General features: G+C 38.1%; 1 protein-coding gene across 1 annotated transcript in view; it reads right to left on the bottom strand.

The window, feature by feature from the left end:
* Window positions 1–26781, bottom strand: part of CADPS (Ca++-dependent secretion activator) — a gene marked incomplete at its 5' end in the record, with an annotated part of 282061 nt that overhangs the window by 152600 nt on the left and 102680 nt on the right. The window contains 5 exons of the mRNA XM_008574861.1: window positions 113–236; window positions 647–710; window positions 2161–2262; window positions 16320–16507; window positions 19922–20058. Of these exons, the coding sequence (XP_008573083.1) occupies window positions 113–236; window positions 647–710; window positions 2161–2262; window positions 16320–16507; window positions 19922–20058 (615 nt within the window). The remainder of the gene's footprint in view (window positions 1–112; window positions 237–646; window positions 711–2160; window positions 2263–16319; window positions 16508–19921; window positions 20059–26781) is intronic.

Here is a 26781-nt window from a genome sequence, read left to right as displayed (position 1 = left end):
AATGTACTCAGGTGGATCACTGTTTTCTGGTGCCCATCAGAAAAGAATAAAACTTCCCCAGGGAGGCATACCAAAATTTAAATTCAAAACCGGGGGCAGAAGGGAGCCTCACCTTCGATTTTGGCATACTCTGAGAGCCGAGAATAGTTGACTAAAGCAGCCTGCTCCAGACATTTACGAATTACTGTTTTAACCTCCTCTTGTGGCACTGGGGTAACAATATCTTTCATCAAGACCTTTAGGTAGAAAAAAAGGGATTACTACAAAGTTTTAAACAATGTGTTACTCATTTATATTTCTTAAGGAGTTCAAGTTTAAACTTAGTTATGAATGCCTCCTGCAACTTACTACTGATAGAGAGCCATGGTAAAGAGAGAGCACTAGAATCACAATGCAGTTAGGATGGTAAAGCTTGTTCATGAATCAGGGGAGGGCTAGGAACATCTTCAACATATCCTAACTATTTGGGAGTCTGGAGATAAAATATCTAGAATTTTAGCAGTCTCTTCGCTCTTATTCTGATATTTGATGGATGGCAAACAGATCCTCTAAAAATTACAAACTAGGTCATTCAATCACGGTATTTCATTACAATTATGTTCATTTCTCTTTGTAGATGTGATATATCTTTCACTTTCATTCTTACCCTTTCCAAGAGTGAGAGAGTGGCTTTTAATGCACCTTCAGGTCGACCAAATGGAAAGCAATACCTAAAAAAGACATAAAATTCTTCAGGTTGCCCAAATCTATTACATTTTAGCATGAAATATGCTGAAATCTGATTCCTATAGCAACTCTCTGAGGAATGGAAAATGCTTTTTATTTTGTCGCACTGTGTTATGTTAATCTGAATTCACACCATATATGTGTGTATATAATGTATATATGTGTATGTGTGAATAATGACTAAAGAGGGACTCTGCAAATGTCTGCAGCAGAAAGGAATATTGAAGTGATGACATAAAGCTCTGTTTAGATTTCTATTGTGAAGGAGAAGTTCAAATGTGACTGTAAGATTATTATGGTGACCAGCATTAAAAAAAATATTAGTTGAAACAGGCTGAAGTTCAAACACACATAATTAAATTCCTAAAGGATGAATATATGAAATAGAGGAGTTTATTTAGAGCAAATTCATAATTCTGCTGTCTTTACTTGCTCATGGTTGTTTACTGTTTTTGAACCTTTTGCTATTAGAAATGCATTTTACACATAGTGTGTGAACAATAAAAGTTTATCCAGGAGGATTTTGATGGCACAGATAGAACTCTGCCAGGTACCACTTGACTATTTCAGGCTGTCACAGGCCATCAGAACACTGTTCCTCATGGTACAGAGAAACCAGTGTGGGCTACCTAAACTCAGACTATCCTATACATGCACCCCACTTCTTCCACTTGCCGGCTGGGGGTCCTTGGGCAAGTTCCTTAACCGCTCTCAGCCTCAGTTTACTCCTTTTTAAAAAGGGGATTATAATAACTACCTTACAAAGTTGTTCTGAGAATAAAAACATGAGTTAATACTTCTCCAGCCTCCCGTCCTGTACCTGCAGACAGGAAGTATTTAATAAATAGGGAGTACTATAAATGCTATTGCTATTTTTGTGTTATTATTAATTTGCTCCAAGAAAGAAGTAGGCTATGCGGTGTAAGGCGTAAGTGCAGATCTGCAGATCTGCAGGATGTCTCCAGTATGGGGGGAGGATTCAATCCTCCCAGGCTGATCTGAGTTTCTTTCTTTCTCCACATAGCCAGCTAGTTCTTTTTCTGAGACAGCAGAGAAGGTGGAGAGTCTCTTATGGGTAACACTACCATCCTCTCCTGTTCATTATGATCTGATTCACAGGATTTTGTTTTGTTTTGTTTTTACTGTTTTATTTAGGAACCTTGAAGAAGCTGCAAATTAAACTTTTTATACTACACTGATGACCAAGGACAGCTCGCACAAGAAAGGCTTTGTTTCGCTAGTGGAAATAAAGTGAACTTAAGAATTCAAAGTCTCCTGGCTACTGCAAAACCATGTCCCATTGCTTTTTCCATTCAGTTATTTCTAAATATCCAATGTGTCTTTGATAGATTTACAGTTTTGGAAAATCAAGCCCTTTATTTACCCCTTCCCAGTCCTATCCTTTTAAAAAGCCCCTAAACCCCATATCCTTACCTAAAATGTGTAATCTGATTTTCCAACAGAACTCGGAGTCTCTCTTTGATTTCTTCAAAACGTTCCTTTTCTTCAACAGTCACAGTTCCAATTCCATCAGGCCTGAAAGAAGACATGTCATGAAGTGACGGGAACCTCATATGCTGACACCATCAAATCAAATCTCTAGCAGGAGGAAACTGTCCATTTTAGAAGAAACAACTACAATGATAGATGTAACCTAAGGAGAAGCCCTGCTATTCAGGGCTGGCTTCTAAAGGGGATGTTTTGAGGTTATCATTTTGGAGACACTTGCAGAACTGGAGCTCATTTTTTCTGAAATGGTGAAATGTACAAAACTAGTGACTTGAAGGTTAAGTCCATCTCCTAGACCTGTTCCGTTTGGCTCACAGATTCTTAAAAAATTTTAACTAGTTGCCAACATTTAAAAAATTAGGATGGCTTTATAATGCAATTCTGATTTCCAGTTTCTCTTGAGAATTCAGAACAGCTGGCATTATTAATAGGCACATGCTAATGGTTTCTTCCTTATCTGGGGCAGGCACTCACCTGGTCCACATCTCTAATTTGCATTACCTGTCTCTCTTTTAGGCACTTGGGTTTGAGACCCTTGGATTATGCACACAAATTCCTATGAAAATCAGGTGCCTTGTAAGTGTCTGTCTTGCCCGGTGTTAAAAGTTCTTAAATGGTTTAGTTTCCAGCTTATAATTATAGGTGTTCAAATTAATTGAAGCACTCATGTATTAACTGAACAACAGCCACATGTTTTTCATCTTAGCAAACTATCGCTAATTGTAATAAAAAGAAGGGCCCTAGGAAAAATAAGTGATTTAGTTTAATCACAGTATTCCCATTCTGTGTCACCATTAAGTGCATACGCATTTTCCCTATTTATTATGGACCATTCAAGTTGAAAACATAAAGAGAGGCTTCATTTTTATAGCCGAAATTTATCTGTGCCAAATTAGATGCTGGATAATCTGACCCATTCAAAGGCTTCAGCTTCCCAGATCTCGTAGTGACTTGTTTTGACTACTGGCTGAGCCAGTTTGCAGATTGGTGTGTCACCATGAAACTTCTATTGGAACATTCTTCAGTTTGCAAATGTAAGTCATCTTGAGACCAAACAAATGGTCTTATTTATAGGCTTTCTCAAAGATCCAGCATAAGTTGGGAAAATCCTTTATACTAGACCAGTCTGACTGCACAAAAGACTTGGCAAATGATAGCAATGTACCTCCTGTTAGGGGTTAATTGGTCAGCTACACTTCTTCTTAAATAATAAAAATGTCCTATTTGAAAAAATGAGAAAACTTCCCCTCCCCCCCCTTACAAAACCCCCCCCCCCCGAAACAGTAAAATCTTGTTCAGTCCATTTCTTCACACTCCTGCAAACTTAAAGAAAGAAGGCAAAATGATAAATATCAGGTAGGTTGTGGGATCTAGGAACGTGTCCTTATTTTCACCTTTTCTGGAAAAATCTCAAATGTTCATTTACAAAGTTTATTAAAATTTTTATTTATATATTTATTTTTTTACATGAAATGCCCACGAATCTGTAATTAAATCTCAGGGTGAATTCATTGCCCCCACAAAATATGTGACATTTTCTTTGGTAACTTCTCATGTTTCTGTTATAATCTACCACTTTCTTTAGCTGTGGCTTTTGAGTTTTGTTTACACAAAATTCAGCTTGCTAATGCACTGAACACACATTTGTTTATGTGATTGGCATGTGCATGCGCACACTTGATTGGGGGGAAAGGAAGCCATTCAAAGCATTTTTTTTTTCTTAGTAGAGAATTAATCCAGAGAGAAATGCTATTAAATATAATTTATAGTTCAGGGAGGGGTTTATAGATCACGGCAAAAGCATGTAAACTATTTAACATGGACAGTTCAGAGATGTCTGTGGCCATAATTAGGAGATAAATCTCTGTGAATAAAATCATTCATTCATACCCAACAAGCTTTTTAAAGCAATTAGGCAATCAGAAGGCAGCTTTTTCATTTGCATTTGAGATGATAAAAACTGAACATTCAGTGTGTGCCTGGTCTTCTCAGCTAATTCTCACTACAAGTATATTATTTGAAAGATAAAATTTGATCATGATTTTTTTTCTTTTTGTCCTGATAGTACACATTTGCGATTATTAAAGGTATTAGACAGCAGCGTCTACTTCTCTGATAACCTCTCCTTGGACTACTTTCTGAACACCATTATTCTCATTATTCAAAAAAAGGAAATAAAAATTATTGTTGAAGTCTCTTAAATTTGCTTCATGATTGCCCATATCAGTATGAGTAGTATTATTTTAAAATAAACAAGCTAACCTTATTAAGTCTGTAGGGCACACAGTACTGAGTTCACCAACAAAAATAGGTGATAAAACAAATTATGATTTTGACATCAAATATAAATTTGTCTGTAATTGCTATTACAAACAGTAATTTCAGAATTACTCTGAAATGGTATTTGTAACAGAGGATACTGTTTTGCAAACTGAGGAAGAGACACACAGGAATAACATAACTTGTCAAAGATCATAGATTATATCAGCTGAAAAGCAAAAGTATAGTTTTTTGGTTTGACTTCACATAATTATTCCTGAAAATTCTGTCAAACATCAATATCTTTTCTGTGGATCCCTGTAATTTGTCAATGTAATTGCACAGGTTTAGATAGATCTCTATAGAGCAACTAACTGAAAAATCTTGGCTAAATGTTTTGGAGAGCACTATTTTACACAGAAGCAATAAAATACTTTTTCTAGAGCAGTGGTTCTCAAACTTGAGTGTGCTTCAGAATCACCTGGAGAGCTTGTGACAGCCTATGTTACTGGGCCCACCCTAGATTTTCTGCTTTGGTAGGTCTGGGATGGGGCCTGAGAATCTGCATTTCTAACATGTTCTCTGGTACAGCTGGCACTGCTGGTTCAGGACCACACTTTGAGAACCACTGTTCTAGAGCAAAAAAATTTTCAGTGGGTGGCTCTTCCAGTGTCTGAAAGGGTATGTTTGATTCACGGTTCCCAATTTGCCTTAGATTGGAGCAGATCTGGAACCAGAGATCTGTAAGAAGTACATGGTCCACTTACTGAACTATCGATTTTTCCAAAAGTGGCATTTGTACTGTTTCCGAAGTGCTATTCCAAGCAGTGCTAGTTGCAAAATAAATAATAGACCTGTATTGGTGTCTTTCAGAAGCCACAAATTTTTTTTTCTGGAAACATTTGAGGGTGATTCTATAATTGTCATAAAACTGGCTCTGCATCTTATTCCTTTCTCAATACTTTTAACCCTTAAGGAGTCACAGAAAATGAGAGAGAGGAGGGATGGAGCTGGATTTTAAATTTCTAGTTAGAAAATTCCAGGCTGAGCTGTGTCTTTATGCAGAACACATGTCAAGGAGCCTGAATCTCTGGTCCTCTAAAGTCCCAGCTGTGCACGTCCTGCCTCTCTTGCTTTTGGCCTCTGCATCCATTGCTACTTCCTAACAGCCCCTGAGTTTGGAGAAATGACTTTGGCCACACTCTGGGTACTTTTGGGAAGGGCAAATTAAAGTGCCTATTCTCCCACTATGGACGCTAATGGGCTTCTTAGAGGCCAGTTCCTCCTTTCATGGCCACTGTATATCTAAGCTGGACTATGGCCTAAGCTCAGTCACCTGGACACTCTCTTCTGGAATCTCTAAATTGAGTAAATGATTTGGGGCTGGCAGAAACAGGTAGAATTTGCTTGTCTCAGCAGCTGTGCCTTAACCAGTCTGTCCTCATAGGTTGTGAGTTCTTGAACTCTGACTGCACCTTAGAACTGTCAGAAGCCCTACCCTCAAAACTATGATTCAGTTTGTCTGCAGTGGGGCCTAGATATTGGCATTTTTCCGGGTTATTCTAACATTTAGTTAAGGGTTAAGAATGACTGCTTTGGTTCTGCTTCCTATTCTTCTGTAGATGCCTTGATTCCAGTGTCCCCCTCCCTTTCTTTGAGGTTCTCAGCATCATCCCAATAAACTCCCTTTTGCTTAGATGATCCAGTTAGTTTTTGTTACTTACATTGAATGTGATGTAAGTTCATAAAGCACGTATCTCCTCCTTCCCCGTGCCCACGATTTTAGTAGAAGATGCCTTTGAACCTAGCTTTAGAAACACACACACACACACACACACACACACACACAGAGGAAATCCAGTCCTGGTCTCTGGTTCCATCCACCTAACTGCACACTGGCTAACAACTCACTTCTTGTATATCATGATCCTGCAAACTTGAGACAATATGCAGGTCAAGTGCAGTCATTTTTGGAGCCTTGCCGGAGACTGGAAGCTCTACCACCTGCAGGCCATCACTGGGGCCAGAAGTGGGTCTCTCCAGCCACAGCAGACTATATCGCATCTGACACGGCAGGCATCTCCGGAATCCACCTTTCAAATTTTCGGCAAACCATTTTCTCACTGTCCTTCACAAAGTTGACATTTTTGGCAGCATGATAGGAGAGATGTCATGTCGGCTGCTCTTCAAGTTCTTGTCACAGTGGTTAGCACCAGTTCTGTCATCTTCACTCTCCTCACAGTCTCCCATCTTGAGCCATGTCACAAATAATAATATATCTAGAGTTCCATTTTTCTTTCTTTCTTTTTTTCCCCATCAAATTGAAACTACCATAACCCAGCTATCCATTTTTTGAGTTATTGGTACTGCAAATTGTTCTCCCTTTCCCCAAATGCTTCTGAGCTAGAGCTTATTAATTAATGTCTATTGTAGGATTAATCCAATACGATTAAGTACTGGGTTTTTAATGTGAAACATTTTATTTTGATATTTGAAATTAAGTGTGAACAATCTACTCAAAGAATTCAAGCTGCCATGTGTTTTGTGAAATGAATTTACCTCTTTGGGGTCATTAAATTGTTGCTACACACCCAGGTGAGCACACAGATTCCTAGCATTTAATTATCTTGCTAGCATGTTTCTCCACATTTTGGTGAAAGCTGGGCTACAAGACCTCCTTTTGAAAGGTAAGATTTCTTTTCAAGAAGGTCAGGATTCTAAATTAATTCAAAGCTTACAATGACTGATGTGTTCTGATATTGCCTCTATCTGGTGATTAAGTGCAGAATGTAGGTGTAAAAAGAAATGTATGAATTTGACAGAAGAGGAAAGAGTGTCCGGTCTGCTGCTCTGCATACAGCCAGCTTTAAGTCTCCAATCACTACCAACAAGGGGTAAAACTCCAGCTGAAGAGGGAATATACTTTCATCTCCAAATGCAAATGTCCACATATGCTGGTGCAGGCACCGTAAACATGATATATTCTCTCTCTCCAAATGGATGCATGCCTGCAGACCGCATTATGGATCCATGAAAATGTCCTTAAACAAGCATGATAACCGAATCCTACTTGCTACTAAATTGTTCCAGCCCAGAAACATGAGAGCTTAAAGGGCCAGAGTGGGACAGAATAACTTCACAGGAAGATGTTCCTGGCAAAGCTGCCTAAATAGGACATTTAGACCAAACGCCCTCTGTTAACCTCTGACCTTTTATTTTTAATTGACTACTCCCAGCAACTCTTTATCTTTACAAGTTTTAGAATGATACGTTTGAATTTATCCTAGTGTGGGATATTTTCCTTTGTCTCTTTCAAATGGTTAATACCTACAAATTCAAAATAGCACCAAAGCATTATCCTCTCAAAAGGAGACATCCCTGCTTGCTCATCTGGATGGTTTGTATAATCCTAGGTTAATTATAAATTATAATTAGGTCTCTCACATCCCATAGTCACTGCTTCATTATGAAAGCCAGCCTCACCCCTTCCCTCTCCTTTCCTTCCAGCCCGTGCCCTTTAATTATGCCCTGACGCCCTGGGGCTCAGACACGCTGCTAAAACAAATATATCAAATTGTTTGTATCACACAGAGTAAAATAGGAAGCAACAACAAGCAGTTTCTACAACCTTATAAGTGTGCACTGTAGCTTCTTGGGGTTGGCTGTCAGTCAATTTCAAAAAAAAAAAAGAGGCTTGGAGGGGGCAAAAATATACTGATGAGGTCTTTTCTGACCTGTTTACAATTTTCTAAACTTGTAGTTATAACACAACAGTATCAGAAGGTGTCACTCACCCTATTATGAAGATGGGAGTGGTTGAGAAGTCTCTCCCTACTGAACAATCACAAAGAATATGCATGCTATTGGCACAAGGACATTAGACAAAGTGAGCTCAGTCCAGGTACTCAATGAAGCAAGAACCCAACAGATGATTAGAGAAATGATGTAAAATGCAGCCAGGCATGCGTTTTTCTTTTTCCCCAAGAGAAGGACCAATTTCCAAAATTGGTATTACATAGATTTTTCACTTTAAAGAATAAGAGAAGAAGAGATGGGTTTCTTTATTTCTAGATAAACATAGATATTTAGGCTTTAGATTTTACCCTGAATAAGTACAGACCTCTGAGTGGTCAGATCTGTAATATGTATGGCTTTTTGGTAAAAAAAAGCCTGAAAAAGGGGCATGACATTTGAAAATACGGTTTTGCACCCATAAATTCAGTTACCATAGGATGAAGATGTATTGTTCGAATTTTAAAAAGAAAATGCACATTACTTGATGATTTGTCATGGGCCAGAAAGAGTGCACCAATGGGATAGATAACTCAGCACATTTCACAAGATTTCATGTCTGGGTTGGAAAATGTGTTCTCATGGGGCAAGTTTTCTTCAGGAAGAGAGTCACATGGGTTAAAAGGAGACAAGCTCTAAAGAGAATTTCTCCTTGGACATCTGGGGTGTCAACTTTTACCCGAAATTTGTTTGAAGACTTCCTCCTCTCTCTTCCAAGTAGTTCCTCTTAAGTAAAGGTGGTTCTTTAGAATTTAGAGAGCATGACTCAGCCATGTGCAATGCCAACACCTGCTCAGAGCCAGAAGGACAACCAGCAACACATTCATGTTCACAAGTGCAATAATGCCTGTGTCAGTGTGCACCATGAGACCAAGAATGTGGGATCATTGTCATCTCCCATCCATGCCTGCCTGCTATATAAAGTGCTATATTCAGAGGTAAGCAATACAGAGCTATCCCTGCTACACAGTTTTTGTTTTTTCTCTTTGAGGGAAGAAGAGTCAAAAAGCACTAGACATAATGTCTTTGTGTGTGTGTGCCTGTGTGTGTGTGTGTGCGTGTGTGTGTGTGTGTGTTGAGAGAGAGAGAGAGAGAGAGCGAGAGAGATTAGAGCGAAAGAAAAAATATAGATTACTCCTTTACTGCTAGGTAAGCATCCTCTCTGTGTGTGTGTGTGTGTGTGTGTGTGTGTGTGTGTTGAGAGAGAGAGAGAGAGAGAGCGAGAGAGAGAGAGATTAGAGCGAAAGAAAAAATATAGATTACTCCTTTACTGCTAGGTAAGCATCCTCTAATAAGAAATAAAAGGAACCATTATGTGACATAGACTGGGAGTGAGGGCCCAACATGGGAGGTGAGGACACAGTCAATAAGGCAATTGCTCTGGTCTAGAGGAGAGAAGATAGAGACTTGAGCTATGGCAGTGGATTAAAGAGAGGGAGAAATGGATGGACTCGAGAGCTACTTAAGAGCATCGACAGGGCATGGTAATTGAATTGTTGTGACATGCTGGGGGAGAAGGAGGAGTCAAGCATGACTCCTGAGGTTCTGGCTTAGGCTACTGGGTGGATGGAACCACTTACTGCCTTAGGGGGCCCGGACGGAGTAACAGAGGAGAAAAGTGAGTTGCACATGATTGTTCAATTACTCAAATCCTAACCTACAGGGATCATATGATCTCTGAACATGGGCAGCACCTTGGCACCAAACACATCTCTCTAAAGAATCACTGGACACATTTTCAGAGATTTTTAGGATTCCTGTCCTCTTACATCTCCTTGCAGACTCATTAATCTATGCAGCTTACTTTGGATTGGGGCGGTTGGCATTATGGATTTGTTAATTGCTGATACAATGTACTTTCTATGCAGGCCATATGTGAAGAGCAGCACTGGCATTCAAGAAATGTTAAATAATAATGTAAATGAGAAAAAATTTCAATCCCAATAATAAAGGGATCCAAGGAACATTGACGCAACTTGCAATCATCAGAGCTGTTTGATTGCCTTGTCACTGTGGGATAGTGACCAAAGTGATGCTAATCTAAATGTCATCTAGAATGAATACTAAAAATATTATGGTGAAAATTAAGTACTGCAACCTTAGGAGCTGATTTAAAAATTAGAAGATATAGCAATTTACATCTGTGGATTTTATGATCGCCAAATGCAGCCAGCTGAACATGCTCACATTTTCCTTTTCTTTCTCTCTCTCTTTTGAGAAAATGGGTTTAGTTTTAAAAGTTGGCCCAAATGAATGTTGCCTCAATTAGTGAGTCTTAAACTTTGCTACATATTAGAATCATTTGAGATTTTTAATTCATGATGCTTAGGCCACATCCAGATTAATTAAATCATAATCTCTGCAGGTGGGGCCCAGACATCATCATTTTCAGCCTCCCCAGGTGATTCAAATATGAAGCCAAGTTTGACAACCAAGACCTTAAGAAGTGTAATCTGAAGACCAAATGCCTTAGAATCATGGTGGAGGCTGGGGAGGGCCTATTAAAAGTACAGATTTCCAGCTCCGTTTAAGACTTGCTAAAATAAATTATTTGAGGATGGGACCTAGTACTCTGCATTTTAACAAACTCTCCATGTGATTTATGTGCAAACTAGAGTGTGAGAACCACTGCACAAATTCAGTCAGTGGTGGCACCCATTATGTCTTTAGACACAGAGCAAGTCTCTGTAAAAGAACTAAAAAATGCAATCAAAAAGGAAAAATTTCAGCCCACCACCTGGGAGTTTCTCAATCTTGGCACTAGTGACATCTTGGGCTTTGTTTGCATGGGGCTCTTCTGTGCATGTGCAGGATATTTAACAATGTCCCAGGCCTTTACCTACTAAATGACAATAGCACACCCCTCCCCAGTTGTGGCAACCAAAAATATCTCCAGAAATTGCCAAACGTCCTCTGGGGAAAAAAATCATCCCCAGTTGAGAAGCACTACTCTAAAAAATGTCAAACATGTGGATGGTTCCATATTTCTCAATGCTTGGAAGAGCAAACATCTTGCTGATTGACCAGATCTGTCTTCTTTTCGTCAGAATATTTTCGATTCACATAGGCATAGTTTTTCATAGAGATGTGGCATAGGCTTCCAGAGCAGATGGAATGAACCAGCTCATTGGCACCTGAGTGATCACTAATGATTTCCAGCTGCAGCAGGGCAGAGCTCTGCCTCCCCCTTTTGGGGCTGCTAAGCTAATAATAGGTAAAAAAATTTTTTTTACCTAATCTGAAGCTGGTTGTGAGATGACAGTAGGAATGGGTTCTATTGTTCAGTTAAATTCAGTTAAAGGACAATTTGTTTATACGAGTTGTGAATTCCTTTATAATCTCAGGCAAAGAATAGATAACATCTCCACATGCAAATGGTGGTCATGCTGGTAAAAGAGGTTAGGAACAGGATTTCCCCAGTACCAAAGTTTGTTAATTTGTGTTCAGAGGACACTCTCCCCCAAGGTGGTCTAAAACTCCAGACAGACTTTGGCTTTCTCAAGCAGGCTAAAATTACCAGGTGGGCCCTATTGATTTTGGGCATCTTCAGGCCAAAAATGAACAATTCCTTAACTAATTCAGATGACTGCTACTGTATCTCACCTGGAAATGTTGAAATGAGTATGAAATGGATAAATTTGGCATCTCACATCATATACAAGTGCTAATGCAGTATAAGGGCAGTAACGTAGAGTGGTTACAAATGCCAGCTCTGAAGTCAGAATATCTGTCTCGGAATCAGGCTTAGATAGTTATTTGTTACAGAGATTCCAGCAAGTGACTGAATTTATCTGAGCCTTATAACTCCTCATCTATTGGATGAGGGAAATAATAATACTTATTTCATAGGTATTTAACAAGGATAACATGAGATAACATATGTCAACAGGACTTTACATAGTGCCTGGCATATAGCAAGTACTTATTAAATGGTATTGATTACCTTTATTTTAAATGAACCTTATTTATGAACCTGACAATGGGCTATTTCATTTGTTATTGTAACCCACAGAAGAGAATTTTAGAGGTTCAAAGGATATTACAAATACTTTGAATCAGTCTGCACATTTTACAGGTGAGAAAACTGAGGCACAGAAATGAGATATGATATTCCTAGATTTATGCAGAACAGGTTCTAACACCCAGGTCTTCAGAATCTAAGTACAGTGCTGAAGTAGTACAAAGAGGAAGAGCTTTGGACTTAGAATATCTGGGTTTTTTACTTAAATTTACAGATGTCCAGTTTTATCATCTGCAAAATGAATGTAAAAATAGCTAACCTGAAAATTTTATAGCAACTGAGAGAATGTTTGAAAGCACTTTGTAAACTGTAGAATGCTACGCAACTGATACTTCATGTTATGATTTCTTTCATCATTAAAAAAAATGCAGCGCTAACATAGACCATGAAACACACATAAGCCTCTCAAAGTACCAGTCAAAATCCTTCTGGATGTTTTTCATGGCTTAGGAAATAGGTCAAGCTCGAGAAAGTGCTGCCTTTCAACAGTGGCCATTTGCTCTCTGCTCAGCTTGGATGTTGAGCCTTTCAAAAGCAGCACCTTGGACAGCAGCCAGGAAAACTGCTTCTCTGAAGCCTTGTCATGCTGTCAGACCTGACCTTCAGGCACCTGCAACATTCTCTATGCACTTTCTTACTGACTGCAAGTTACAGTTGCCTTTCAAATATGACCCTCACAGCAAAACACAAACAGAAGCTTTACTTCCCCTGCATCTCTCTATATTGCTTAAGTTAAGGTGATGGGTGGCTATCCAGAATCAGTGTTTTTTTTTTTGACCTTCACTATTGGACCTGCATACATTGATTGACAGACTGCCTCATTCCCTGGAAAGGGCATTTTCATTTGGTCTGTCTACAAATGAACTATATACATTAAAGGTCTTAGGAATACTCAGTAAATAAATTCATAATAAAGCATAATGCATACATGCTTGCAAATTTAGGGTAGCTTGGCAATGCCAAGATCAGAATCATTACTGTCAAAACCACAACAATAAAATTTTAAAGTGTGAGTGTTAATTTGGGGCTAGGGTAGGGAAGGTGAAGAACATAAGGATAACGCTGAAAATAATTAGTGAACCTAGTGTAAAAGGGAACAAAATATGTAACCAATTTGTCAATTTATTAATTCACAAAGACAGCATCTCTAAAGAACATAGGAAACAGGATAGGACAAACAAAATTTTAGAAGTTACAAGTGCCTCGAAGGTAATCTCATTATATAAGTGAATGTACTAAAAGCCATTAATTTAATGATAGGCTTTATTTTGTGTTGTTATTATACTTCATTTTTTGAGATGGAGTTCTTTTCATCAGATGAATGTAGAACTGAAGGCAGTTTACTGAAAATGATGGAGTTACTGTAAATGTATAGGTCCTTCTTATGCCAACTTGTTTTATTTGCTCCTTAAACATAATTTCATAATTATAAAGCATGGGTTGCTTATTATGAATGACTTGGTAAGGTACCAGGCCCCTAACTAGATGCCACTAAAAAAGCAATCTGACTCACAATTATGTTTACATATTGCTCAATTAGTCTTTTCAATATGTTTTGAAAAGTCACTAAACACCTGACTCAAATTGGGTCCCAAAACATAGTATTTTTGCCCATTGCTGGATTTTTTAAAAAAATTACACCTTTGAAAACCCTTAAAAAAACAGACTTCAGGAATACACAAAACTTGCTGTTAGCAAAGGTGGACGTGGTGGCACAGATGGAGGGATGGGGAAGGGCAAAGAGATTGCAAAGCGCAAGCCAGTACACATGTAACTTCTTACCTTTGGGGCTCTTGATTTGACTGGGTTTTCAAATCTTTTCTTTTTTTAGATTCCTTTTTGTTATCTTTTTTAGCCTCTGGTTCAGGTGGGGAGGGAGTTTTGCTCCCTCCAGGATCTGTATTTGGTGGCAGCCCACTAAGGTACACATGCATTTGTTGACTTTGGAGAGGGGGTGGTCATGTGAGGCATGCATAGAGTGTGGCCAGCCATAGGAGAATCGAAAGCACATATACATGCACAAACAAAAGAAAGAAAAAGAAGGATGCATCAAAAAGCAAGAGCAAATGTATTCAAACTAAAATAATAAGCAAAAAAAAAAAAGAAAGAAAAAAAAAAGAAAAAAGAAAATGCAAACTTGCATAAGGAAAATCAGAACTGAAAAGAAAATAAGAAATCCAAAACTGTTTCCATGACAAGATGTATAAACCTAACTGTGAATCAAGTGGCAGTCTTACAATATGAAATCCAGACAATGTGTATCATAATTCATGATGATGTTTACCAGGGAGTTTACAAAAACACTTCATTATTTTATAACACTTTCTTATTCAGTAACATATGTAGAATACAGTGTGACAACCCAGAGAATATAATGCAACTTCTCTCTCTCTCCCTCTCTCTCTCTAAAGAATTCAGTCCAAGAGGCTGTAACAGATAGTCATCAAAGTGTACATATTTATAAAAAGAAAAATTATGCACAGATACCCCCCAGGTATCAGAGTTTTCATGTGTATCTTTTATGCAAATAAAAGGTCATGTACTGGGCTAGCCAATGTTATAACAATGGGAGGTGATGATAGCCTCGTTGCCTGTTAAATATTCAAACCTACAATGCTATTGTTATCTAGCTCTAAATGTTGACATTGTATTTCATAAAAACATACCAGCACTAGAGAGAGGCAAAGCATAAAACAAAACTCCCAGATATTTCAGAGTTGTACAGCTTGCAAAGATGAAGATAACTGACATAATTCTGATTTAAAATAAATGTAGTCAATTCTGGATTCTCCCACATGTGGATTTCCCCAGAGTGGCAACTTTTTAATCTAAGTCTGGGTTTCTGAAGCCACCTAGTTTTCTCTGTGCCTCCCCTGGCTGTTGGTTGGGGTGCTTTAGGATAATGTAGGCATGTCTTTCTACTAATGTGAGGCTACATACATCGGGATAGTATACTGGCTGTGGCAGTGTGGAAATTTATTCTGTCTCCAGAGCCAAATGGCAATGTTCTTAAATTATTTGCTGCTTTGCATTATTCAGAACATGGATCTTTTCCTCCAGGAGCTGGGCAAGGTCTAAAGAAAAAGAGTACTTGGTACAAAGTCAGGAGACTTGACATTCTGGTTTTGTCTATAAAATCTATAAAATGAGGGGGTTTATTGGACAGTGATCTCTAAAGTTCTTCCTTGCTCTGTGGTTAAATTGTAAGTGTTATCATCATCTCTGCCTTCCAGCTTCACCTAGCTTGCTTCAGCTCTTGAAATGTGCTTGGCTTCCTCCTTGCACAGGACATTTGTACACGCTGTTCCTTTTGCCTGGAACCACTCAACTCCTACATATGCTTTAGTTCTCAGCTCCAGCCTCACTTTCTCAGGGAGGTCCTCCTTGCCATCCTGCCACTCCATCTGAGTCATGCTCCTTTATTAAATTCTACCATGGAATTTCAGTCCTTTTCCCCAGAGCGTCAATCTGAATGTAACTCTGCCCTTGTTTGGTGTTTGGTTTTTATTCGTATATATTGAATGTGTGCCAGTGCCTGATGCTAACTAAGTAATCATTAATACTTAGAGAATAAATGGTGACAATGATAAAGGCAAATATGAATTAAGCTCTTGCCTTGTTCCAGGCATTATGCTGAGCCCTTTGTATCTACTTGTTTTCTCTCAACAACCCCATGAGGATACAGCCATCCCCATTTTACAGATGAGAAAACTGTGGCACAGAGGTTTTAATTACCAACCAGGGTCATTGCTAGTAGATGAAGGAGCTATGAGTTGATCCCACTTCAGAGACCAACCTAGAGGTCCTGTATGCCATTTCTTCTAAGCCTCTTGAAAAGAGAAGAAACTAAATTAGACCGTGTGTGTGTGTGTGTGTGTGTGTGTGTGTGTGTCCATGTGTATGTGTATGGAAATGGGAAGGGACAGAGAGTTAGGGATGATCCTAAAAGCGAAACCAGTCATAAACCATTGCTTTTTTTTTTTTTTTAGGAACCCCCTGGACACATGCTTACCGGTTCCCATGGACATGGGACGCACAGAAGGCAAAACTGTAGTGAAGAAGGGTGGGGTCAATCATGGCGCCATTTTCTGCCCGTTCCAGCAAGTCTCTGAGGTAGCAGAGATGTCGGTGACACCCTCGGACTCCGTTTCGGGCACAATACTCGTCTAGTACAAACACCTGGCCAGGACTGAACCAGCCCTGTATAGGGAATAAGGAAGACTTTCTTTTAAATACAGGTTGGTTTTCTGGAGAGCTGCTAGGGTTGGGAGTGGTTGGAGAAGGGGATTAGGAAACACTTACTGATTGCTTATTAAGTACCAGCAGCCACTGTGCTAAACCATTGTGTGTACTGTCTGATTTAATCCTGTAACATACTTATGAGGCAGATCCTGTTGTCCCTGTTACATGGATGGGAAAATTGAGTTCAGGGAAGACACGGACTTTTCTAGGAAGTGGTGGAGCTGGATTAGCAGACAGCATTATTCCAGAAACAGAGTCTTAACCCCCTGATCCACCACTGAGCCAAACACCTTAAAAGAGTATTGGGGTGGGGGTGGGGCAGAGTCTTGGTTACCGATGAGAGAAAATAACATTAATGCCTTAAATTGGCATAGTGCTTCATGCTTGACAAAGAACTTTCAGTTGAGACCTATTGCAACCTTGTAAGGTAGACAGGACAGGTTTATCTTCATTTTATAGATAAGGAAATGGAAATCCCAATTGTTTAGTGACTCACACAGATAATACAAATATAGATAATACAAATACAAATACAGGATGCAAATCCAGCTCTGTCTTATTCCAGGTCTTCTGCTTTCTGTACTCTAGAGTATGAAAAAATATTAGGGTTGGTCCACGTTCATGCCAGGGCTTCATAAATCCTTTCCCTTGGAAGTATTTTTTTTTTTTTTCAGTTTTAAAATGAAGGTAATAATGTAACTCTCCAAAGAGAACAGCATGACTAAGTTTTCAAGTTGTGAATCAGATATGATTCAATTAAACTGAGAGGAGCTTCTTGTGCCTTGGTTTAGAATCTTTTTTTATTTTTCTCCTGGAAATTATTACTATTATTATTTTATTATTTATTTGCTTGCTATGGGACCACATCAAATTCTGGTATAAAAGGGAACCTGGATGGAATCTCTGATTCAGAGCAGATTCAGTGGTCTGATGGCATAGAAATTGCTACCTCCAGTATGCACTTAAAAAAATAGGTAGAAAGGCCAAGGGAGTTGCCACTCAAGGTCACCCTTGGATAGAGCCTGAAATCAAATCATGTTTTCCAATTTCAGTGTCTATCTGAAGCAAGAAATAAACCAATTCGTGTGGTACTTTGTAAACTGAAAATTTAGGGCTGGTTCTGAATATAAACTTAAGTTTACTTTGAGGGTCTTCTCTGAGTCATCTTTTGAATATTGCTCCATCTTGGGAGAGAAAAGGCAAAAGGAGAAACTGACTGAGGGACAGGTAGAGGCCATAGAAGTGCAGCCAGGGAGCTCTTTGCAACACTTGCATCTTGTATTAGCGATCTGGGGAATCTTCGATTGACAACATGCAGCTCAGAGAAGCATCCAACGAAAGACGGCATCTTTCCTATTTCAAATTATAAGTTACTGCAGAGGGCGGGAGAGTAGTCGAGGCAGTGGGCTGCCCCTATAGGCAACTTCCTTGCCACTCCATCTGCTACCCCAAATGCTAAATCTTAGAAACAACACTGCTGTGAAAGATTAAAATATATTTTCTACGACTCAGATGACACCAAGTCTTTTGTAGATGCCAAAATAGCTGCTTTGAAAAGAGTTGAAGAAATATCAATTAGGAACTCAGTCGAAGACACAGAAAAATTTATGTATCCCTGCTGGTCGTTCTCCAAAACCAACTGAAAAAAAAAAAGATTGTAATAATGAGAAAATGGAATATATAGAGACCGGAGATAAGGTCCTTTTAATTTCTGTTATTTTCTGAAATTTTGGAATGACGTTTAATAGATACAGGTCTTCAAATGGGGAAGAAAACTATTTTATGCTATTCAGAATTAATTTGTGGATTTTGGACCACATTTTAAAGCTTATACGTGACTAATGGGAAGCAAGCTTCAATATTTCATTTCTGGTTTAATTTTTTAGAGGGCATTTACTAACTCTCCCTTGTGGTAAATTTCAAAACAAAAGAAAATTGTTTTAAAAATTGATATTGTAAAATACGGCTTGGAAATAATATACCTGAAAATAATACCTCAAGAGAATAGGAATTATACATAAAAGGAAATGATTTAAGTTCAGAGGCATATTTTTACAAGCTCCATAAATGCAATTTATAATTACATGAATAATCACATAACAGTAGCAAATACGTGTGAGAAAAATTGCCTTGCAATGCAAGGTAAGATTTTTTTTTTTAAAGTGAAAGTGATGTGTTCCTTTCCAATCTGGCAAAGTTCAGATTCTTCTGATGAAGGAATTCTAAACCTGAGATAATAAATGAATCTTACATGAGACACAGATTAATAAATTATTCCATGCAATCTTATTTCTGTTTTTAACACTATTTTATATATTATTTTTTTATATTTTAGTTTCTGGTACAAGAAAAATTTTTTAAAAATAAAAATTAGCCAGGATAGAGTTAGAATACAGCCACGTTACTTAGAAAAGAAGGTTTTATTATATGTATGTATTAATATCAATAATATGTTAACCTTAGTTAACTATATAATATTAACACTATATAGGTATATTAACTTCAGTGCTTGGAGTAAGGGATGAGAATTTTGTTCTCTGTAAAGCCATTTTATCATTTCCTCTCCTTTCCCATCTATAAAGTGGGATTAATAACATTGCTTTTAAGAAATGAAGTAACAATTTATGGTTTATAGAAAGAAATAAATTAGGTCTTTTTTAGGCTTTTGAATTTGATAGTTTAAAACCAAAAATATATGTTCAGAACTCCAACAAAGACATAACAGTCCCTTGAATTTAAATAATTTAAATAAAGGTTTATATCAGGATTCCAGGAAATGTCGATATTACTGCTGGATAGCTTGATTTCCAAATATTTAAAGCACCATGAAAAATTCCCTCAAAGGGTGGAAAAAAAATGCTCTGAATATTGGGAAGAAAAAGAAAAAAACACCCGAACGAACAAACCCAATTGATTTAGCTTATGAAAAGTGGAGTTTATTTATGAATCTTTTTAATCTTTAAAAATACACAAAAAGAATACATTCATTTATGAGATAGGAGTACAGGGTCTGGGATGAGGAGGGAGAGGCATCTTAAACTCTAAGACACAGAGGCAATTTTTACAAGTTCTCCACAAGCAGGTGCCAAACTTGACTACCCTCTTGAGAAAATTTCTCATGTAGCAGCTGAAAAGGGGGAAGACAAGACAGGGAGGCTGGGGAATTGGATCTGTCTCTCCTGATAACTTCCTCCTGCTCAGTCTTGTTTCTTTGGTAAGTACAACTATCTCAACTCAGGAAATTGAGAACACATTTATGATTGTTAAAGGGATTCTGTAATAGAGAAAAGAGCTTCTGACATAAAGGTAGAGAAATATTTTATTTTTAAAAATGTTATGTTTAAATTGCTGTAGACCAAAGAATATACTTGCCAGGCAAGAATAGGAATCATTAAGTCTGTGATCCAAAGTAAGGCGTTGAACCATCTCAAAGAGGGAAGCGTGGTCAAAGTTACAGGGGTTGGAAGAGATAAATTCATCCATGCCATGTTTTTGAGCTCTATCTGCGTCTGTTCATTTACACATGTAGAGAGAGACACAATTTAGAGAAACACATCACATTTTCTTTGACATTTCAAATACACAGGAATTCACTAGGCATTACGAACGTTAGCTGTTTCCCCGCTGCCTCCCACCAACATCCCCAAGATATTCTTTTTACCTCCCATTGTCAACTTGCATCACTTACTGGTGAGTTTATTGCATTTAGGCAAAAATATATTGGCATCAACATGTTTATCGAATGATCACAATTCCAGTGCATTTATGTTGTTCTTTAAAAACTAAGCACAAGACCATAACTTCGCCTGCATTTCACCAAACACTGAAAGCAGATCGGATCTTTGCTTAGAATAGCCTATTTAGCTTTGTAAGTTTTCAATAGATTCTGCCATTCCAGTGGTTATGTCTAGAGCAATTTCTCTACAGTTATTCTGATTATCTGGAGAAAGGGTTATACTGATTTTCAGCAAGTGACAATATTTGTATCTTCCCCTTCCAAATCCCCATTGCCAATTTGGTTTCACAAAAGATTTGAGTCCCCACCCTCCAAAATTAAAAGTAAAAAAAAACAACAACGACAGCTTTTCATTGTAACCTGGAGATTAAGTTAAATGGGAATTTAATTTGTGATAGCCAAGGACACTGCCTTAAGCATGTGTTTAGTCAGATAGCAAAGCTTAGGAAAGAGACAAACAGAAATTTACTCAGTAAGGGCTGTGATCTGCCATTTATTGTGAATTAATAGTCTTAATGTATTCACACTTTTCCTTACAGGGTGAAGGCTGTAGGCAAAACCTCCTAAAGGCTAACTAATTAATCTCAACATGTACAACTAAAATACACTATACTCAACTGGCCAAATAACTCTGAGAATTTCAACTCAAGAGTGACCACACAACTCCTCAGGAAGTAGGAATGAAGGTCCTTTAGGTTAAAGGAATCGGCTCACTCAAACTCATCTTTACTTACTCTGTTGACATGCAGAGTATGAAGAAAAATAATCTTATATCGCATGTACAACTAAAATACACTATACTCAACTGGCCAAATAACTCTGAGAATTTCAACTCAAGCGTGACCACACAACTCCTCAGGAAGTAGGAATGAAGGTCCTTTAGGTTAAAGGAATCGGCTCACTCAAACTCATCTTTACTCACTCTGTTGACATGCAGAGTATGAAGAAAAATAATCTTATATCAAATCGAGCAAGATTTTATTCATCCCTCTGCATGCAACATTCTACTAGAATACGGGGTCCTGCCGGGAACCAGCAATGCTGTCAAGACATGGGGGAAGTTGATTTCTGACTTGGGAGGGTGTTCGGATAATATTTTCATATGTGGCCTTCATCCTGGGCATTATTTTTGTTTTTTGTTTTTCTTCTCCTATGGGGTATAGCTGTAAGCTTGGGTTATGGCAGCAGTGTGACTTTAAGGTGATGATTGCTCCTTGTATTATTATTGATTTTGTATATTATTCAAACCTAAATGCATGGTATGTTAGATTTATACTCTTATTGTTAGATTTTAAAAAATCTTCTGTCATTTTTCTCAGAAGCAGCAAGTGGTCAGTGTTTGAACAAGTTGTGTTGTTTATGCCCAAGACATGCAGTTTCCAGAAGGCAAGTAGAAGAATGTGTATTTTAACAGCCAAATCGCTCCATTAGGATGATAAAACACAAGCTTTTGGAAGAGATATCAGATGTGCAGGAATTATATTGGAGAATTTGAAAGAATCCTCTTTGCTATGTTAACTGCTTCAGATTTGTCCTCAGGAAAGCGCTTTCAATTTGAGGGTAGGCGCTTTATTTTGGAGGATTCTTCTGGTTTGGTTGTTTGGTCTCCAAAGTACAATTCTTCTTTGACTCAGCATGGCCGGGAAGTTGGTGCTCGGGGAAACTCTAGTTGCTTCCAGGGCTTGTGTGTGACTCCTCTGGGCCCAGGGCAAGTGTCTTAAACCTGCTCCAACTTTAGGTCTCCCCTGGCATAATGACACGTGCAACCCAGATGGCACCTCTCCATCTCCTCCGACAGATTCTGCCCTCTCGCCCCCATCCTGTCAGTCCTGGGTCAATTTAATTCAGGAAAAACTAAGCGTGGGGGGCACATGCATTGCTCATCCTGTTTTCATCCTTATGAAAAGCTTCCTCCACCCCCTGCCTCCCAATTTTAACAGATAGATCAGGCATTTTGGCTAGCATCAGCTTTTTGCTCTCGGATTTCTCGGAAGAGGCTGCAAACTGACAAATCGGCCAGGGCCTTGCTTTGCCAGTTTGGCTCGGCTGTTTTATTGCTCTTCAATTATGACTGTACAACCAACCGGTCATTTAGCTCAGAGAAAAGGGGGCTCTTTTGTAGCTGTTAAAAATATGGCACATGTTTCAAGTCTCTTACTCTTTGTTTATTTGTTGAACCTCTTGAAAACTTTGCTGATGACCTATTTTCTTTGCTGGCCACTCAGGAAATGAATTTGAAAAGACGACTTGGCTCTTCTATGGGGACCTGGATACAGACCCACTCCCTGCCCCTCAATCTATCACAGTGGCTTGATGAATACAGCTTCAGTATGCTAGTTCTTGGCTAGGAGGAAGTCTAAAGAACAATTTCATTGTTTACTAATGTTTTAAAGCAGGATTCCCGAAAAATATGCTTAAAATCAACCTCTTTTCTTTTACTTCTTTTTTTTTTCCCATAAAGTAATCTTGACAAAATAAAACTTCCTTTTCCCTTCTTCCTTTCTTTCCTCTTTCTTCCAGTTTGTATGTAGAATAATCCTGGGACTGGATTTAGGAGGTCTGTAGTCTAGCTTGGGTTCCATTTTTAAATAGCTGTAGGATGCTGGCTGAGTTGTTTATATCTCTAAGCCTGTTTCCTTGCGTGTAAGATGAACTCATTTTCTGGTTACCTTTCTGCTGTCATGGACTGTAATTTAATGATCTTTAAGATCCTTTTACAATTTATATGTGTGGGATGCAGCTCAATGCAATAGGAATTTCCAACAAGTGAAAGGAGCAGTCCCTGGGTTTTGCTTGCCCAAAATGATCATTTACTCAGAATTAGGCTCATTATTGTAATGGTTCCAACAACTCAAGAGTGCTTAAAGGGGCAGCTGGCTCCTGTGAAATCTTTGAGAGTTTCATTGAGCTTATGATGTTCAGGAAAAAAGGGGGGTAGGCCAGGACTGATATTTCAAAGTGTCAGTGAAAGAGATCTGGTTTTTAAGCTCTTTCTGAGCAGAAATTTTGGTAGTTTTTGTTCTCTGCTATATTTCCAGCTCATAGACATTATCTGGCACATAGTAGGCACTTAATACATATTTATTAAAATAATAAATTTATTTTATCAAAATTAATAAATTCTCTATCGACAAATATTTTCTATTTCTTGATTTTATGGAATATTGATATACTAAATTCATTGGAAACAGCTTATTTGATGGGAGATAAGATAGCAAGTAGTTAAGAGGGCAGGCTTGGGGGGTCACAAACACTGGATTTGAGGGTAGCTCTGCCATTACTCGGTATGTGATATGAGGCAGATGATTAATGTTTCTGAGCCTCCTTGTCCTCATTTATAAATTAGAGATAATATTGAAATCTACCCTCAAAGGGTTGTTGAGAGGATCTAATAAGTGTCTGGAGGGTACCTGAGCTCCTGGTACGTAGTAAGTGCTCAGTAAAAATTAGCTAGGAGTGAATGGGCAGGCTTCTCAGTGCTTGCTACGTCAGTTTGAATTGTTAGTGAGCCGGTTTAAGTTGTCTCTGCATTTACAGCTAATGTTGCATCCCTTCCTTGCTTTTGAAATCAAACTATTTCTAGGAAGCTGGGAGTCCTTTCTGATTTCTCTGCTTTGTTTCTCCTCTGCCCATGTATAACCAATTCCTCCATCCTGTCTCTGGGTTTTTGCTGGGTTAGGTTCTAATTTCTCTTTAGTTAGGACACATGCATATGGCTTAATCCCTTGGTAAATAATGTTCCTTGAGGGCAAGTTTCTGATCTGTTATTCCTCCTGCCAGCTCCTAAAGGAGCGAGGTCATTAGGAGGTGGTTATTAACTGACTTCCTCTGACACCTCCATGCCAGAACACTTCCCATTGACTTTATTAAGGAGTCACACACATGGGGATTCAGATGGTATCTTGCAAATCCAAAAGTGGGAACATGTGCTCTTAGGGGAAAAAAATCTTATAGAAGGAAACAGAATTCTAGGTGCAGGTGTCTTTGGATACCATTCAGATTGTCTGCCTGTGTCTCCATACATGTCTAGGACCATATGCATTACATATGTTGTCTATTTTAAAATAAAACACTGCAGTGGTCCAGCTGTTCCAAATTCTGTTTCAAAGCACTTGTGGGCGCTTCCCAAGCAACACCATATAGTCATTCTTGCACTGTCCCAGTCTGTTCTTCCACAGTGCCGAACATTAAAAAAATAAATGCTCCTTGCAAACTCCATTTTTCCCTGTACAAACAATTGGGATTGGTTGATTAAAGAAAAAGAAAGCTCTAATATTGACATCAGCAGAGGGAAAACAGCCCAGAGCAAAAGTATGAGAGAGTCAATTCCTGAATTCAGGACCCTTTGGGATCATTTCCTTTGCCAATATTTGGCATGTGTCAAGAGAATTAAAATGAATTTGAACATTAGGTTGAGCAAAATAGAATTAGGAGGGTAAAGTGTCTGCTTAAAGTCCCAGTGATGTCTGGATTATCTCTTTCTTTGGGAGAGGTATATTAATGCTCTTTTTCATTAACTTTTTTTTTTTTTTTTAAGATATCACGGATTGACTACATTTTAAAAACCAACCTCAATCTTTACCTTTTCCAGACCTGGCCTTAGGAAGTGGTTCCTAAGTCCTGCTTGGTGTGCAAGGGTTTCAAACGTACTGAAAGTGAGCTGTGTGATTTTACAGGCTCTGCAGCTAGGACATAATTCAACACACCTTCCAAACAATGCTACTTGTGGGGTTTAACTGCATAAGGACTTTGAAGTCCTTTATGGCATGGGCATGGGAAACTGATTTCAGACAAAACTTCGATGAATAAAACTGATATTGGCAGCTAAATTATACTAAGAAATTTAAAGCACTATCCATGCTATCCATGGCACAGAAGCAGGCTGACGGACATGAAGACTTATGGAGAGCTAGTACATGTTCAAGTGGAAACTAGCCAAAGACTTTACCTCAAGTTTGCTTGGAAACAATTTTTGTTTGGCATTTAAGAAATGTTGGGAAAACACTCGTTCCTAGAGAGATGCCTTTATGTGCGTTTTATACTCTCATTAAATCTACTTCATTAAAATTCAAGTGCTGTGGTTCCTAATTGAAACTGCCATTCATGTTGTCTTTAGTCGATCGCGATATTTAGGTTTATTTCATGTTTGCTATACTTTTCTTTTTTTCCCTCCCTCACAACTGGAAAAAAATATATAATATTTTCCATGATCTCTTAATAGCAAGCATACTTATGTGATCTTGTTTCAGACATACATATTTTTAGATAGATTTGCAATAATGTCTATCAAATAAATGCAATTTTCTTGGAGGGATAATATAGCTTTCAAATTTTTACTTTATTGAGGTTTTCCTATTACTCCAACAGCTAAGGGATTGAAGACAAAAGGTTAAATCACTCTTTTTACTTTATAATATAAATTTTAGAAATTTTAAGGGCTAGTAAAAAAAGAAATTCTGCTGTTGAAAATAATTATGATTGTATTGTTCAAAAGTAGTCTGAAAGCTTTTCTCTCCATGAATCCTTTTTATAATAAATAATCTAGAGGTAGCTGTTTTATCACTGAAATTTAGCACACAGTTATGGCTGTTGCTAAAGTAGTCTGAAAGCTTTTCTCTCCATGAATCCTTTTTATAATAAATAATCTAGAGGTAGCCGTTTTATCACTGAAATTTAGCACACAGTTATGGCTGTTGCTACTCCTGATGGATGCTAGAGGCAAGAAAATAGCTAATGTAACTCTAAAGTCATCTGTGAACCCAAACTGCAAATTAAAAGGTGACTTTGTATCTTTCTTATATGGAAAATGTGTGCTTGTCATATCTGCTTGACAGTATAAGAGTGAATGTATGGTTTGGACAATAACAAACAATGACAGTAGTCAACCTCATCAGAAGATATGAAATAAAGAAATGACAATGATTGATGGCAGCTGGCTGTTTATGGATTTTTCTAGAAGAGTTTTTCTTCGTGTAGTCAAGTAACTAGGGGATGTTGTGCCCTGGCTGAGCTCTGCACAGCAAGCAAAAGACTGGTCCTCTCATGCCTGCTTCCCTGAGGCACATAGTGGACCACTTAATTGAGAAACAATTTAATTCCTACATGGTCCTTTCGACTAAACCAAGCTAATGTGAATGGCCAAGAGAGAATGGCATCTTTGTAAGTTATTAAGGGCCACATTGCATTTTGCAGAAATCTGGAATTTAAAATGACTTTGGTAAAATACCCAAGGAGATAAATGTGTGTTGTTTTAGTATTAATTTTTATAATTCTTTGTAGGATAATTGCTTTGAGTTAAAATCAGAGAGTTTGTCAATGATCTCAAACAAAATAAATAAATGATTTGTAATTTTCCCTGCCATAGTTGTTACATTTTCAATTATGTCCCCTATAACATCAGCAAAAATAAATTTTCTATACTCGACTAATAATGTATCTTACTATAAATCACTACATGACATGAAAATACTCAACTCATTAGTGAATATGTTAAATG

Source organism: Galeopterus variegatus, unplaced genomic scaffold, assembly GCF_000696425.1.
Source record: "Galeopterus variegatus unplaced genomic scaffold, G_variegatus-3.0.2 Scaffold1112, whole genome shotgun sequence".
Lineage (NCBI taxonomy): Eukaryota > Metazoa > Chordata > Mammalia > Dermoptera > Cynocephalidae > Galeopterus > Galeopterus variegatus.
This window is presented reverse-complemented; position numbering and strand designations above follow the sequence as displayed.